Consider the following 16,685-nt stretch of genomic DNA (forward strand, 5'->3'; position numbering starts at 1 on the left):
TGAGGAAGAGGCCCACATTCTTGCTTAAGAAATAGACAAGAACTTTGTCTTCTGGTGTGCTTCTGCACACCGTATCCATGGAGAGGAGCAGCAGAGATTCTGAGATATGAAGAAGTTGCTTCCATATTTTGATCAAGAGGTGGGAATGAGGGCTCGGTGCAGCGTATATTCAAAAGGCTTTTTGTGTGTTGATCATGTCATGGAGCATGCTGGACATGCACAGACTGTCTGTTCTGCCAAATGAGGGTAGCTCCATCAATTAGGGGCAGGGTACATGTGACTACACATTGTCACGAGAGTGTTGCCTGCCCAGCACCAAAGGCTCAGGGACAGCGGTGCTTGGTATCCTCTGGGATATCAGACCCTGCGAGCCCCGCATTGCCTCAGGAAAGGCTTGGAAACTCACCTGCACTCCAGGGACCTTGGTTGGTGTAGGGGACAGACACAGGGTCTCTGTGTGTGAACTGAGACCAAGTTAGGAAAGCAGCAATGGGAGAGGAATGACACTAAGGAGAGTCAAAGCTGTGCATTCAAATTGGCTTGTGGGAAACAAGGAAAGACACCATGATCTTGCTTTCCCCTTGTCCCACACAGGAGGCGGGATCCACCGTCAAACTCTTTCTTAGCCTACCCACAAGGAATTCTCCATGGGTACCTACACAACCTGGGTTTAGAGAGGGCCACATCATTCTGAAACCGTATTGAGAAGTGCCCAATGCAACACCTCTCTCACCAGCTCTAAAACACCACCAACACCCCAAGCTGAAAGAAGAGGATATTACTCTGAGACACTATCAGAATAATTTCCATGATGGGGCACCTGGGTGGCTCAGTCGGTTGGGCATCCCACTTCGGCTCAGGTCATGACCTCATGGCTCGTGAGTTCAAGCCCCGTGTCAGGTTCTGTGCTGATGTCTCGGAGCCTGGAGCCTACTTCGGATTCTGTGTCTCCCTCTCTCTGCCCCTAACCCACTCGCACTCTGTCTCTGTCTCTCTCAAAAAATAAATAAACACTAAAAAAATTAAAAAAAGAAAAGAATACTTTCCATGCAAACTGTCTTTCAACAATAGGGCTCAGAGGTGACAATGGAGACACACATTGTCAGAGTTCTTCATTGCACATGATTTGGAGACACTAGAGAATGAAGCATCCAGCACAGTCTCCTATCAACCAGGTTGTATACAGAATAAGAAAGCCCTGTGGGCTTAGGCTAAGGGAGCACTCTGAAGGATTACACCTGGGAGCCCTGTCAGCACAAAGCCTGCCTTCTTTCTCAACGAGCCAGGGAATTCTGGTTTGGTCTATCCCTGCCATGTCTCCCATCAGTTGAGGGAGGCAGCAGTGTTTGAGCTGTAGGTATGGGGTTCTGAGGGCTCTTGCTCAGGAATCTGCAACAAGGACTTGGTTCCCTCATTCCTGGCAAGGGCTCTTCCAATGCTCACCTCCTCCTCATTCCTAGTTCCCACGTGCAAACCGTGTGCTTCTCAGAATAAACGCAACTCAGTCATCCAGGTCAGTGAGACAAGCTGGCTCCCATTAACCCTCCATAGCATAGCAGGTCAAGCACCAAGAACCCAGAGACTCAAGGCCTTCTTTTCTTTGACACAACAGAGCCTGATAGGTCTCACTGAGCACTGGAGCAGAGTGGGAGATTGCGGCCCACCCAGTTGTGCCAGCGGAGTGAGTGATAGCTCCATGGTGCCTAAGGGAGAAAAAAATATTACATTGTCAGACACACAGCAAGGGAAAGGAAATGGGCACCAGGTGGGCCAAATCTTGGCATTTATGGTGGGAATGGGGGTCCACTTGGAAAGATGGCTTTCTTCATTTGCCCTCAGCCCAGAAGGAAGCCTGCTTTCTGCCTGTACTTGGGCCTAGAGTAAACAGATGTCCTCTGTCGGTCCCCTTCAAATCCCTGAGCTCGGAATGGCTGCATACTTCTGAAACCCAGTGAATTAATGAAGAAGTAGCCCTGTGGCAATGTCTCTTTCACAGTCACAAGGACTGGATCAGACTCCCAGGAGGAAGACAAAGGATAGACTCTTGAGACACTGATTCTGAACGGATTGCGGGAAGAGCCTTGTTTCTACAAGAGAGCAAACATGTGTCAAGGTGCATAAGGAGGTCCAGAGTTCTTCAGAGCTTGGAAAGGGAATTCTATGGATAAGGGAGTGCCCAGGACCAACTCCTCGCAACCTGGCTGGCTGTGAGAAGAAGCAACAACAGAGGGCTTAGGCGGAGGTGCCTTCTAGAGTCTCCTTCCAGGAACTCTGTTAGCAACAGTACTGCTTTCTTCTTGAGGACCTATACAACCCTGGGGCTTGGTTTGCTTTTGTTGCTTTTCCCGTCATTGAACAGAGGGAACAGTGACACTGTTGTAGCTTGAAGGTTCCCGGAGCTGTGGCTCTAAAGTGTGGGGAGGGGCATTGGTGCCTCTTCAGTACAAAGCTCTTTGTGTGCTGACCAGCTTCAGGAGCCTACTGCTCCTGTGTGAACTGCCTGCTTTTCAGAAGGAAGGCATCTCAATCAGGTAGATCAAGAGGTGAGCTGGCTCGCCTCCCCCCTGCCCCTGGCTACAAACAGCAAGCACCAAACTCCAGGATAGGAGGGCTATTCCCCTTTGCAATATCCAATGCTCACGGCTGTTAATGAGCACAGGACCGAGTGGGAAGCTGACACCTGTCCCTGAGCGCCTTCTTAGTGCAAGTCAGCTCCAAGGCTTATAAGAGTGAATGAAAGAGGCAGTCAGAAACACAGACACAAAGAGTGAGGATATGGCTGCAGCCAGAACCTAAGGGCATTCAATGTGTCCATCAAATGTGAATGCAATCATGTGGAATGGACATGTTTATCTTCATTTCCCTTGGGACCACCAAAGGGGCCAGCTTCTTGCTAATAAGTCTGGCCCAGCCTCCACACCAACAGCTATCTCCTGACCCCTTCCAAAGCCCGAGTGCTCTGGATGTCCATGTAGCCCTGAAACTAAAAGGTCAGGGACACTCTGGCTCCACTGGTCCCAAAGTCGCAAGGGCTGTCCCCATTGGACATCTGTAGCCGGATATAGTAGTCTGAAAGACTGTGTTTTTATGGACGCAAAGACGAACCTTGATGGATGAGAAAGCAACGTCATGAAAGTGGATGCATTGAGGGCCAGAGTTCTTCATGTTCCGAAGAACCTAACCAGCACAATGAATTCATAATGAGTCTTGGTCAGGAATCACAAGAACCTTTGGGACCTTTGGCTACAGGAGGTCTCCACAGGATATCCTTTAGAGCCCTGTCAGCATGAAGCCCACAATCTCCCTTAAGAAACGGAAGGAGGGCCCTCACTCGCCTCCGACGGCCTGCCTCATCGTCCGCACGCCCTGCCGCTGCCCCGCAGAAATGCTTCGATTACCCGCAGTACTTCGCCAAATTAGGCCAGTGTCCAGGGCACTGGCTCCTCATCTTACTTGGGCCTATGCCAAAGATGTAAAATTTGGTGCAGATGCCCGAGCCTTAATGCTTCAAGGTGTAGACCTTTTAGCTGATGCTGTAGCTGTTACTATGGGGACAAAGGGAAGAACAGTGATTATTGAACAGAGTTGGGGCAGTCCCAAAGTAACAAAAGACGGTGTGACTGTTGCAAAGTCAATTGATTTAAAAGATAAATATAAAAATATTGGCGCTAAACTTGTTCAAGACGTTGCCAATAACACAAACGAAGAGGCTGGAGATGGCACCAATACTGCTACTGTCCTGGCACGCTCTATTGCCAAGGAAGGCTTCGAGAAGATTAGCAAAGGTGCTAATCCAGTGGAAATCAGGAGAGGTGTGATGTTAGCTGTTGATGCTGTAATTGCTGAACTTAAGAAGCAGTCTAAACCTGTGACAACCCCTGAAGAAATTGCTCAGGTTGCTACCATTTCTGCAAATGGAGATAAAGAAATTGGCAACATCATTTCTGATGCAATGAAAAAGGTTGGAAGGAAAGGTGTCATCACAGTAAAGGATGGAAAAACACTAAATGATGAATTAGAAATTATTGAAGGCATGAAATTTGATCGAGGTTACGTTTCTCCATACTTTATTAATACATCAAAAGGGCAGAAATGTGAATTCCAAGATGCCTATGTTCTGTTGAGTGAAAAGAAAATTTCTAGTGTCCAGTCCATTGTACCTGCTCTTGAAATTGCCAATGCTCACCGTAAGCCCTTGGTCATAATTGCTGAAGATGTTGATGGAGAAGCTCTGAGTACACTTGTTCTGAATAGGCTGAAAGTTGGTCTTCAGGTTGTAGCCGTCAAAGCTCCAGGTTTTGGTGACAATAGAAAGAACCAGCTTAAAGATATGGCTATTGCTACTGGTGGTGCAGTGTTTGGAGAAGAAGGGTTGACTCTAAATCTTGAAGATGTTCAGCCTCATGACTTAGGAAAAGTTGGAGAAGTCATTGTGACCAAAGATGATGCCATGCTCTTAAAAGGAAAAGGTGACAAGGCTCAAATTGAAAAACGTATCCAAGAAATCATTGAACAGTTAGATAGCACAACTAGTGAATATGAAAAGGAAAAACTGAATGAACGTCTGGCAAAACTCTCAGATGGAGTAGCTGTGCTGAAGTTTGGTGGCACAAGTGATGTTGAAGTTAATGAAAAAAAAGACAGAGTTACAGATGCCCTCAATGCTACCCGAGCTGCTGTTGAAGAAGGCATTGTTCTGGGAGGGGGTTGTGCCCTGCTTCGGTGCATTCCAGCCTTGGATTCAATAACTCCAGCTAATGAAGATCAAAAAATTGGTATAGAAATCATTAAGAGAACACTCAAAATTCCTGCAATGACCATTGCTAAGAATGCAGGTGTTGAAGGATCATTGATAGTTGAGAAAATTATGCAGAGTTCCTCAGAAGTTGGTTATGATGCTATGCTTGGAGATTTTGTGAATATGGTAGAAAAGGGAATCATTGATCCAACTAAGGTTGTAAGAACTGCTTTATTTGATGCTGCTGGAGTGGCCTCTCTGTTAACTACAGCAGAAGTTGTAGTCACCGAAATTCCTAAGGAAGAGAAGGACCCTGGAATGGGCGGAATGGGAGGAATGGGAGGTGGTATGGGAGGTGGCATGTTCTAATTCCTAGAATAGCGCTTTACCATTGTTAATGAACTGTGAGAGGAAGCTCAAGGCAGTGCTCCTCAAGAATAACTTCAGAGAAGTCAGTTGAAGGAAATGACTGAAGAAAAGGCTGGCTGATGTTTAAGAAAATCACTATAACCATCAGTTACTGGTTTCAGTTGACAACATATAATGGTTTACTGCTGTCATTGTCCATGCCTACAGATAATTTATTTTGTATTTTTGAATAAAAAGACATTTGTACATTCCTGATAACTGAATGCAAGAGCCATGTACCAATGTACTGCTTTCAACTTAAATCACTGAGGCATTTTTACTATTATTCTGTTAAAATCAGGATTTTAGTGCTTGCCATCACCAGATGAAAAGTTAAGAAGCAGCCTTTCTGTGGAGAGTAAGAATAATTGTGTACAAAGTAGAGAAATATCCAATTATGTGACAACCTTTGTGTAATAAAAATTTGTTTAAACTTAAAAAAAAAACAAAAAACAAAAAAAAAGAAACGGAAGGGGGGTGACGCCTGGATGGCTCAGTTGGTTGGGTAGCCAACTTCGGCTCAGGTCACGATCTTGTGGTTGGTGGGTTGGAGCGCCGCGTCAGGCTTTGTTCTGAATGCTTGCTCTGAGCCTGGAGCCTGCTTCGGGTTTTGTGTCCCCTTCCTTCTCTGCCCTCCCCCACTTGTGTTCTCTCACTCTGTCTCTCAAAAATAAATAAATGTACAACAATGTTTTCAAAAAGAAACTAGAGGGGAACTTTGGCTTCTGGTGTGCTTCTGCCCATCATATTAGTAGACAGGGGCAATGTTGGCTGTGATCTATGAAGAATGTGCTTCCATGTGATGATCAGATTGTGGGAAGGAGGCCTCGGTGCTCTATTTATTCATAAGCATTTTTGTGTGCTGATCACGTTTTGGGATCATGGTGCATATGCACAAACTGTTCTTTTGATTGAGGGTAGCTCCCTCCATTAGGGGCATGGGTCCATGTGGCTACCCATTTGCATGATACTGTAGCCTGCCCACCAAAAGAGGCTCAGGGATGGGGGGGGGGGAGCAGCAGTCCTCTAGGACATCACTTCAGGGAGCTCTGTATTAGGTCAGGAAAATCTTGGAAACTCACCCCTAAATTGAGGACCTCTGTTGGTGTAGGTGCCAGGCAAAGGGTAGGGTAACGGTATGTGAACTGAGACCAAATTTGGAAAGCAACAATGGGAGAGAGATTACTACAAGGTGAACCAAGGCTATGCATTCAAGTTGTTATGTGGGAAACTGAGGAAAGAGTCCATGACCTTCCCTTCCCCTTGCTCCACATAGGAGATGGGTCCACCCCCAACCACGGGCTTTGACTACTCAGGATAATTCTTCCTGGGCACGTTCTAACCTAGTGATTGATACAAGCTGTTAGTTGAATGTTAGTTTCCCCAGAGTGAAGTCTGACAGAGTTGAGTACATGGAACTTGACGCATAGTCCCCGCACAGGTTTTCAAGCCCTTGGAACTGAATGAAACTAGGTGTTAGCTAAAAGATGGTGTCCTCAGAATGTGCTTTCACATGGATGACTATACGGCACCTACCTTGCAGGCCCCGCACAGTTGTCAGACAGCTCTCTTTTAGTGCAGCAAGATATTAGGAGAAAGACCGTTTCGCCACACAGTGTTTCACATGATGGAGTGTAAGGGCACTTTCTATGCAAGCCACCGTAGGTTCGCAAACACTTGGACCTGAGTGAAACGAGATGCTAGCTGAAAGATGGTTTCTCCACAGGGTGGAGGGTCACTTTCCACGTCGTTCTCAGCATAGGATTTCAACAATGCCAACCTGGTGATACAAGATGTTCCTGGAAAGATGGTTTCCCCAAATGTGCAGCTTCACAAAGGTGAGTGTATGGCACTTTCAATATAGGCCTCCCATCACTGTTCCACCTCTTCTCACTTAGGGAAAGGAGATGTTAGCTGAAAGGTGATTCCTCCCCCCCAACGCCCCCCACGGTTTTGTTTCACACAGTCGAGGGCAGAGCACTTGCCGTGTACGTCTGCATATGCTTTCAAACTCTTGCAACTTAGTCAAACAAGATAGCTGAGAGATGGTTTCTCTGCAGGATTCTTTCAGAGTATCGAGTACATGTCACTTTCCACATCGTGCCCCGCATAGGTTTTCAAACGCTTCTAACTTAGTGATACAAGATGTCAGTTGAAGGACAGTTTCCCCGAAGGGCAAACCTTTGACAGAGTTGAGTGACACGCGCCACATAAAGCCCCCACAGGCTTTACATGCTTCTTACCTGGTGAAACCCAATGTAGTTGAAAGACGGTTTCCCCAACAGTGTTGTTTCACAGCGTTGAGGGTCTAGGCCCCACATGGGATTGCAAACACTTCCAAGTTAATGGAACCAGAGGTGAGTGGAAAGCATTTCTCCAAAGTGCAGTTTGCCCGAGTCGAGTATATGGCACCTTCCACTTAGGCCCCATGATAGGCGTTTGTTCAAACACTGGTCTAACTTAGTGATACAAGATGTTCCTTCACAGAGCCGAGTTTGTGGCACTGACCTTACATGTGGGCGCCTCATAGGTTTTCAAACAGTTCTCCCTCAGTGAGCCAAGATGTTAGTTGCAAGATGGCTTCTCCATAGGACTTTCTCACAATGCCGAGTAAATGTCACTTGCCCCTTCTTTGCCCGCAGAGGATTTCTGGCAAATCTAACTTAGTGATACGGGATGTTATTTGAAAGGTGGTTTCCCCAAAGTGCCTCTTGACAGAGTCGCGTATATGGCACCTTCATCATAGGCCCCGAATGGGTTTTCAGACACCTCTGCCCAGTGAAACGTGATGTCAGTCCACAGTATTCTCTCCCACTGTTGAGTATATGTCACTTTCCCCCTGGCTCCCCACAGAGGGTTTCAAACACTTCTACGTTAGTGATGCAAGCTGTTAGCCAGAAGATGGCTCCTGCAATGTGCAGTGTGACAGTGCTCTGTATGTATATATATATATATATATATATATATATATATATATATATACATATAGCACGTTGTGCTTAGGCCCCGACGGGTTTCTCAAACACTTCTAACTTAGTGAAACCACGTGTTAGTTGAAACGGTCTCCCCACAGTGTTGTTTCACAGAGTTGAGTATATGGCACTTTCGCTGTAGGCCCCGCACGAATGGTTTGCAGCCACAGGTAACATAGTGAAGTAAGCTGTTAGTTGAAGGACGGCTTCTCCGCCCTCCCCCCTCCCCACACACACACCCCAGGTGTTGTTTGACAGAGTGGGGTGTCTCATACTTTTGGTGTGAGCTCCGCATAGCTTTTCAAACACGTCTAACAAGGGAACCCAGATGCTATTTGAAGGATGGTTTCACCACAGTGTTGTTTTACAGAGTTGAGCACATGGCACTTTCTGTGTAGGAAGTCCCTCATTTCTGAAACTCTTCTCAGTGAGGGAAACAAGAGGTGTGTTGAAAGGTGGCGTCTCCACAGTGTTGTTTCACAGAGTTGACTCTATGGCACTTTCGTCGCAGGCCCTGCATGGGTCTTGAAGCCCTTGTCACTTTGGGAAACGAGCTGTTATTTGAAAAGTGGTTTCCCCCCAGTGTCTCACAGAGTTGAGGGTAGGGCCCTTGCCACGTAGACCCCCAACAGTTTCCAAACACTCTTAAGTTAGTGAAACCAGGTGTTAGTTGAGTGCTCGTTTCAGCACACCATTGTTTCTCACAGTTGAGTAGACGGCACTCAACCGTTAGGCTTCTCGTAGGTTTTCAAACCCTTCTACCTTAGAGAAACCACATGGTAGTTGAAGGGCGGTTTCCCCACAGTATTGTTTCCTAGAGTTGAGCATACGGTCCCGTGCGCTAGGCGCCTGCGAGCCTTTTGAAACACCTGTGGCTTAGTGAAACCACATGCTAAGAGACAGATTGTGTCCCCACAGTGTCATCTCACAGGGTTCAATATATGGCACTCTCGTTGTAGGCCCCACAATGTTTGGAGCTACGTCTACCTTAGCGAAGTGAGATGTCAGTGGGACGACGGCTTTCACCAAGGGTTATTTGCCAGAGCACAGTGTGAGATACTTTTGGGCTAGGCTCTGCGTAGCTTTCCAAACACTTCTAACGAGGGAACCCAGATGCTCTTTGAAGGAGGGTTTCACCACAGTGTTGTTTTACAGAGTTGCGCACAGGGCCCTCTCTGCGTAGTACCCACATAGGTTTTCAAACCCTTCTCACTAAGCGAAACGAGCGGTTAATTGAAACCTGGAGACCCACAGTATTGTCTCACAGAGTTGAGTGTATGGCATTTTCCGCATAGGCCCTGCATAGGTTGTCAAACACTTCTAACTTTGTGAAACGAGATGTGATTGGAAAGATGGTTTCCCCCACAGCGTCTCAGAGAGTTGAGTATACGGCAGTTTTGTTGTAGTCTCCGGATGCTTCTCAAACACTTCCAACTTAGTGAAACCACATGGTAGTTGGAAGATACTTTCCCCACAAGGTTGTGTCACAGAGTTGAGTGTATGTCACTTTCTACATAAGCCTCCATAGGTTTTCAAACACGTCTGCCTTAGTGAACTGAGATGTTAGTTGAAAGGTGTTTTCCCCACCGTGTTTTTCCCCATAGCCGAGTATATGGCACTCACCGTCCACGTCTGCATACATTTTCAAACTCTTCTAACTTAGGCAAACAAGGTGTTAGCTGAAAGATGGTTTCTCCACAGTATGTTTTCACAGAGTCGAGAACATGGCACTTTCCTCATTGTTCCTAGCAACGTTTTGCACGTATGTCTAACATGGTGAAACAAGATATTAGTTGGAAGATGGTTTCCCTGAAAATTGACAGTGGAGCAGATGGCACTTTCCGCCTAAGCCCACCCCCCCCCGGCAAGTTTCAAACCACTCCTACAAACTGAACCCAGATGTTATTTGAAAGATGGTTTCACCGCAGTCGTGTTGCACAGAGTTGAGCATATGACACTTTCTTTGTAGAACTGGCATAGGTTTTCAACCACTTCTAAGTGAAGAGTAGTTAGCTGCAACATGGATTCACCACAGTGTTGTGTCACAGAGTTGAGTGCATGGTCTACATGCCTAGGTCCCGTGTGTCTTCTCAGACACTTGGAACCTAGTGAAACCAGAGGCTAGAAGAAAGATTCTTTCCCCCACAGTGTTGTTTCACAGAGTTGAGTATATGGCACTTTCAGAATAGGCCCCACATGGTTTGCATCTACATCTAACATAGTGAATTAAAATGTGAGTTGGAGGACAGCTTCCCCAGGTGTTGTTTGACAGAGTGGAGTGTATGATTCTTGCGGTGTCGGCGCTGCAGAAGTTTTCAAACACTTCTAACAGGGGAGCCCAGATGGTATTTGAAGGGTGGTTTCCCCACCGTGTTGTTTTACAGAGTTGAGCACATGGCACTTTCTACGTAGAACCGCATACAGTTCTCAAACACTTCTAAGTGAAACGAGAGGTTAGTTGAAAGCTGGAGTCCCCACAGTGTTGTTTCACAGAGTTGACTAGGTGGCACTTTTGGCACAGGCCCTACATGGGTTTTCAAACTCTTATAACTTTGTAAAATGAGATGTTAGTTGAAAGATGGTTTCTCCACAGTGTCTCACAGAGTTGAGTTTGTGGCACTTTCGGTGTCATCTCCGCGTGGTTTTTCAAACACTTCTAACTTACTGAAACAACATGTTAGTTGGAACAGGGTTTCCCCGACTGTGTTGTATCTTGGAGTTGAAAATATGGCACTTTCCTCATAGACCCTGGATAGTTTTCAAACAGGCTTGAAGCAGGGAAACCAGATGTTAGTTGAAAGATCGTTTTGCCACACTATTGTCTCTCACAGTTGAGTCCATGGCACTTTACCATTAGGCTTCCCATGGGTTTTCAAAGACTTCTACCTTAGGGAAACCAGATGGTAGTTGAACGATGGTTTCCCCATAGTGTTGTTTCACAGACTTGACTGTATGGCACTCTCCGTGTGGCCTCCACTTAGGTTTTCAAACCCTTGTAACTATGCGCAGTGAGAAGTTAATTGAAAGGCCTTTTCACCACAGTGTTGTTTTATTGAGTGGAGCATATGGCACTAGCCACATGGGCCCCGCATGTGTTTTCAAACACTTGTAACAATGAAACCAGATAGTAGTTGAACAATCCTTTCACCACACTGGTATTCACACAGTTGAGTATATATAGGGCATCTTGCGATCAGGCAATCCTATGAGAGCATAGGATTTCCACACACTGCTTACTTAGAGAAACCAGCTGGTAGTTGAAGATCGTTTTCCCACAGTATTGTTTCACAGAGTTGAGTATATGGCACGCCTTCATAGGCCCTCAGGGGTTTCAAACACTTCTAACTTAGTGGTCCAGTTTTTAGTTAAAAGTCCGTTTCTCCCATGTTGTTTCACAGAGTTGAGCGTATGGTGCTATGCACCTAAGCCCCCTCCCCCCGTCTTTTCAAACCCTTGTAACCTCGCGAATCCAGATGCTCGGAGAAAGACTGTGTCACCATAGTGTCTGTTCTTGGAGTTGAGTATATGGCACTTTCATTGTAGGCCCCGCATGGTTTTCAAACACATCAAACTTAGGGAAATAAGATGTGAGTTGGAGGACGGCTTCCTCCAAGTGTTGTTTGACACAGTGCAATGTAAGATACACTCAGTGTAGTGGCCGCATGGCATTTCAAACACGTCTGACAAGTGAACCCAGGTGATATTTGGAGGATGGTATCACCACGCTGTTGTTTTACAGAGTTGAGCTTATGGCACTCTCTGCGTAGTCCCTGCATAGGTCTTCAAACACTTCGAACTTAGTGCACCAAGATGTTAGTTGAAAGAGGGTGTCTCCACAGGATTCTCTACAGTGTCCTGTACATGTTACTCTCTACATCGTTCCCCACATAGACCTTCACAGACCTCTATGCGACACGACAGGTTAATTGACAGACTATTTCCACAAAGTGCATTTTGACAGAGTTGAGGATGTAGCACTTTCACCATAAGCCCTGCATTGATTTTCCAACACTTCAAACCTAGCGAAACAAGATGGTAGTTGAACAATTGTTTCATTACACTGCTGCTTCGCAGAATCGAGTATATGGCACTTTCATGTATCCCAAGCACAGTTTTCCAAACACTTGAACCTTAGTGAGACCAGATGTTAATCAAACAGTGGTCTCCTCACAGGGTTGTGTATATGGCACCTTGCGGAGGCCACTCAAGTGTTTCTAAACACTTCAGACTTTGTGAAACCAGGTATTAGTTGAAAGATGGTTGCCCCATGGTGTTGTTTCATAGGGAGATGGGTATTTAGCACCTTCCGCTTAGGCCCCTCATAGGTTTTCAAACACTTCCACCTTAGCGTAATGGGCTGTTACTTGAAAGACGGTTTTCCCCGCAACGTATCAGACAGGTGTGTATGTGGCACTTTTGATGTCGCCCCCCACATGGGTGTTCAAGCACACTAAGTTAGTGAAACCAGATGTTAACTGATAGATGTTTGCACCACACAAACGTTTCACAGGTTTGAGTACTGGGCACTTTCGCTGTAGTCCCCGCATGAGTTTTTAGCCACTTCTAGTGTAGTGAAACAAGACATTAGTTGAAAGGTGTGTTGTTTGCCGGAGTTGAATATGTGGCACTTTATGCATGGGCTTTATGCATAGGTTTTGGAACATGCCTAGCAACGTGAAACCGTTAAGTTAGTTGAAAGATGGTTTCCCCACAGCAGTTTTTAGAGTCGAGTATATGTCACTTTCCCCATAGTCTTTAGTGTATGTTTTAAAGCATTTCTAACAGTGAAACAAGTTGTTAATGGAAAGATTCTTATCCCACAATATTGTTTCACAGAGTGGAGTATATGGCACCTTCCTCTAGGTCCCTCATAAGTTTTTAAGCTTTTCTAAATTTCTTTTTTTTTTTTTTGAAAAGCTTTTCTAAATTTCTGAAATCAGATGGTAGTTGAAAGAGGTTTTCACCTCAGTGTTGTCTCACAGAGTTGAGTATATGGCACTCTCCTCATAGACCCGGCATAGGGTTTCAAGTACTTCTGTTAGTTGAAAGACCGTTTCTCCATAATACTCTTTCACACAATCATGTATATGTCACTTTCATGGTAATTCCCCGAAAATGTTTACAGAAACTTCTAACGGTGAAACAAGATGTTAGTTGAAGGATGGTTTCACCACACTGTTGTTTCACAGAGCTGAGTGATGGCGCTTTCCGTATAGTTGCCCGCGTGGGTTTTCTAACACTTACAAATTAGTGACATCAAATGGTAGTTGAAAGATGGTTTCACCACAGTGTTGTCTCACAGAGTGGAGGATATGGCGCTTCTCTCATAGTTGCTCGCGTACGTTTTCCATCCTGTCCAAATTAGTGAAACGGAATGTTTCTTGAAAGAGGGTTCCCCAAAATATTGTTGTTTCCCATATTTGAGTATAAGGCACTTTCCCTGTAGGTGTTGCATAGGTTTTCAAATTGTTCCAACCTTGTGCAACAAGAGGTTAGTTGACTGAGGGTTTGAGCAGACTCTTGTGCAGAGTTGAGTGTATGGCACTTTCCGCATAGGCTCCACATAGGTTTCAAAGATGTTTTTATCGTAGGGATAACAGATGTCAGTTGAAAGATGTTTCATACAGTCGTGCATAAGGCAGTTTCGGTGTTGGCCCCGCATGGGTCTTCAAGCACTTCTAACTTGGTGAAACCCAACGTTAGTGGATAGATGGTTTCACCACACGGTTGTTTCCCAGGGTTGAGTGCATGGCACGTTCAGTGTAGGCCCCACATGGGTCTTCAAACTAAGAGGGGTCTAATGTACCGAAACAGGATGCTGGTTGAAAGATGGTTTCCGCACAGTGTTATTTGCCAGACTCGAGTATATGACACTTTATTCGTAGGCCCCACATAGGTTGTCGAATACCTCTAACATAGTGAGACCTGATGGTAGTTGAAGGATGGTTTCTCCACGGTAAGTTTTCAGCATGGAGTGTATCTCATTTTCCTCATAGGTTTTCAAGCACTTCTCAGTGAAGCAAGATGTTAGTTGATAAATGGCTTATTTATGAAAAGTGTCACATACTTAACGCGGTGTAAAATCACTGTGCGGAAACATCTTTCAACTAACAACTTGTTTCACAAAGTTAGAAATGTTGGAATCCTAGACATAGAAGTAAAAAGGAAAGTGCACTTTACTCACTTTGTCAAGGATCGTTGTAGACAAACGACTTTTCAAATAATATCTGGTTTAACTAAGTGGGAAGTGTTTGCAAACGCTTGCGGGGCCACAAAGACACTGCCATGTACTCAACACTGTGAAACACCAGTGTTGTGATGCCTTTTACCAACTAACATCTGCTTTCACTGCATAGGTTTTCAAGTGTTTGAAAACCTATGTGGGGACGAAACGGAAAGTGCCATAGGCTGAAGTGTATGAAACACTGTGAGGGAACCACCTTCCAACTAAAATCCTGTTTCAGTATGTTGGAAGCGTTTGCAAACCTCTGCGGGGCTTAGGCAGAAATGCCTACATGCAGCTCTGTGAAACAACTACAGGGAAAGAGTCTTTCACCTAACATCAGGTTTCAGTAAGTGAGAACTCTTTGAAAACCTATGCGGGGCCTATAGGGTAAGGGCCATAGATTCACCTCCGTGAAACAACACCGTGGAAAAACTGACTTTCAAGTAACATCTATCTGATTTCACAAAGTGAGAAGTGTTTGAAAACCCATGCAGGGCCTGGGCAGAGAGGGCCTGTACACTCAACTCCATGAAAAAACACTGTGGGGTATCCAGCTTGCAACTAACCTCTTGTTTCATCAAGTAGAATTGGAAAGCCTATGTGGGTCCTACGGGGAAAGTGCCATGCACTCAATTCTATGAAACAGAAAAGTGTGAGGGAAACATCTTTCCACTAACATCTTGTTTCACCAAGTTAAAAATGTTTCAAAGCAAATGCAGCACCTACACCGAAAGTGCCTTATACTCAATACCATGAAACATTCTAGGGAAATCTTTCTCCTGTCGTCTTATTCATTAAGTCTGAAGCGTTTGGAGACCTATGTGGAGCCTAGGTGGAAAGTTCTATATACTCAACTCTACCAGGCAGCATTTGAGGGAAACTATCTTTCAACTAACATCTTGTTTCACTAAGTCACAAGTGTTTGAAAAACACTGTAGGTCTACCCCGACCAGTGCCTTGTACCTAACTTTAGGAAGTACCGTGGGGATCCCATCATTCAACTAACGGCTATGTTTCACAATGTGAGAAACGTTAGTAAATACATGCGGGGCCTACACGGAAAGTGCCTTATACTCACCTCTGGAAAAAAGAGTGAAACATCGGGTTTCGCTACGTTAAAATTGCTTGAAAACTAGGCGGGACCTAGAGGTAAGCGCCATAAAGTCAACTCTGTGATAGAACACTGTGGGGAACCCATCGTCCACCCAATTTCTTGTTACACTAAGTTAGAGGTGTTTGAACACCATCCGGGGATTACACCGAAAGTGCCACATAGCCCTGGGCACCGTCACGGTCGAGAGACAATCTCCCAACATCTGGTTTCACTCGGTTTACAAGTGTTTAAAACACATGCGGGGCCTATGTGGAGAGTACCGAATACTCAACTCCGTGAAACAACACTGTGGGGAAACCACCTTTCAACCTGTATGTGGTTTCTTTGAGGTAGAAGTGTTTGAAAACCTATGAGAAGCCAATTGGTTAAGAGCCATGCCTACGCTCAACGGTGAACAACGATGGTGTGCTAAAACAATATTTCAACTAACATCTGGTTACACTAATTTAAAAGTGTTTGAAAACTATTCAGGGTCTGTGAGGAGAGTGCCATATGCTCCACTCTGTGACAGAACACAGTGGGGACACCATCTTCCAACTAACATGTGTCAGTTTGAAAACCATGAAGAGCTACACCCGAAAGGGACTTACTCTATGAGATGCCCTAGGGAAACCATCTTTGAATTAACTTCTCATTTCACAAACTTACAAGTGTTTGAAAACCCATGCATGCAAGGCCTGCGCAGAAAGTGCCTATAGTCCACTCTGTGAAACAACATTGTGGGTCTCCACGTTTCAACCAACCTCTCATTTCACTTAGTGAGAAGGGTTTGAAAACCTACGTGCGTTCTACGCAACGAGTGCCATATGCTCAACTCTATAAAACAACACTGGTGAAACCATCCTTCAAGTAGCATCATGGTTCACTGTTAGAAGTGTTTGAAAACCTATGCAGAGCCTACCCCGAAAGTATCTTATACTGCACTCTGGCAAAGACTTTGGGGAAGCCGTCCTTCAACTGACATTTTATTTCACTATGTTACATGTGGTTGCAAACCATGCGGCGCCTACAGCCAAAGTGCCATATACTCAACTCTGTGAAACAACACTGTGGGGAAACGGGTTCAACTAACACCTGGTTTCACTAAGTTAGAAGAGACCGAACAACAGGAGAGAACCTGATGTGGGGGTCAAGCTTGCAACCATGACATCACGCCCTTAGTGATAAAGTGATGCTTAAGTAACTGAGCCCCCCAGTAGCCCCATTCTTTTATTCTTTTACTTTTTA

The 16,685-nt window shown here is 45.3% G+C and overlaps 1 protein-coding gene across 1 annotated transcript; it reads left to right on the forward strand.

The window, feature by feature from the left end:
• The first annotated feature begins 3,332 nt into the window (after positions 1-3,332).
• Positions 3,333-5,592, forward strand: LOC122199981 (60 kDa heat shock protein, mitochondrial-like). Its single transcript, XM_042905384.1, has one exon. The coding sequence runs from the start codon at positions 3,386-3,388 to the stop codon at positions 5,105-5,107; it is 1,722 nt and encodes a 573-aa protein (XP_042761318.1). The 5' UTR covers positions 3,333-3,385; the 3' UTR covers positions 5,108-5,592.
• The last annotated feature ends 11,093 nt before the right edge of the window (positions 5,593-16,685 follow it).

The sequence above is a fragment of the Panthera leo genome, chromosome A1, assembly GCF_018350215.1.
Source record: "Panthera leo isolate Ple1 chromosome A1, P.leo_Ple1_pat1.1, whole genome shotgun sequence".
Taxonomy (NCBI): Eukaryota; Metazoa; Chordata; class Mammalia; order Carnivora; family Felidae; genus Panthera; species Panthera leo.

Bases quoted from the DNA above. Each gene is read 5' to 3' on its own strand.
- LOC122199981 (XM_042905384.1), top strand. From the start codon at position 3,386: ATGCTTCGATTACCCGCAGTACTTCGCCAAATTAGGCCAGTGTCCAGG.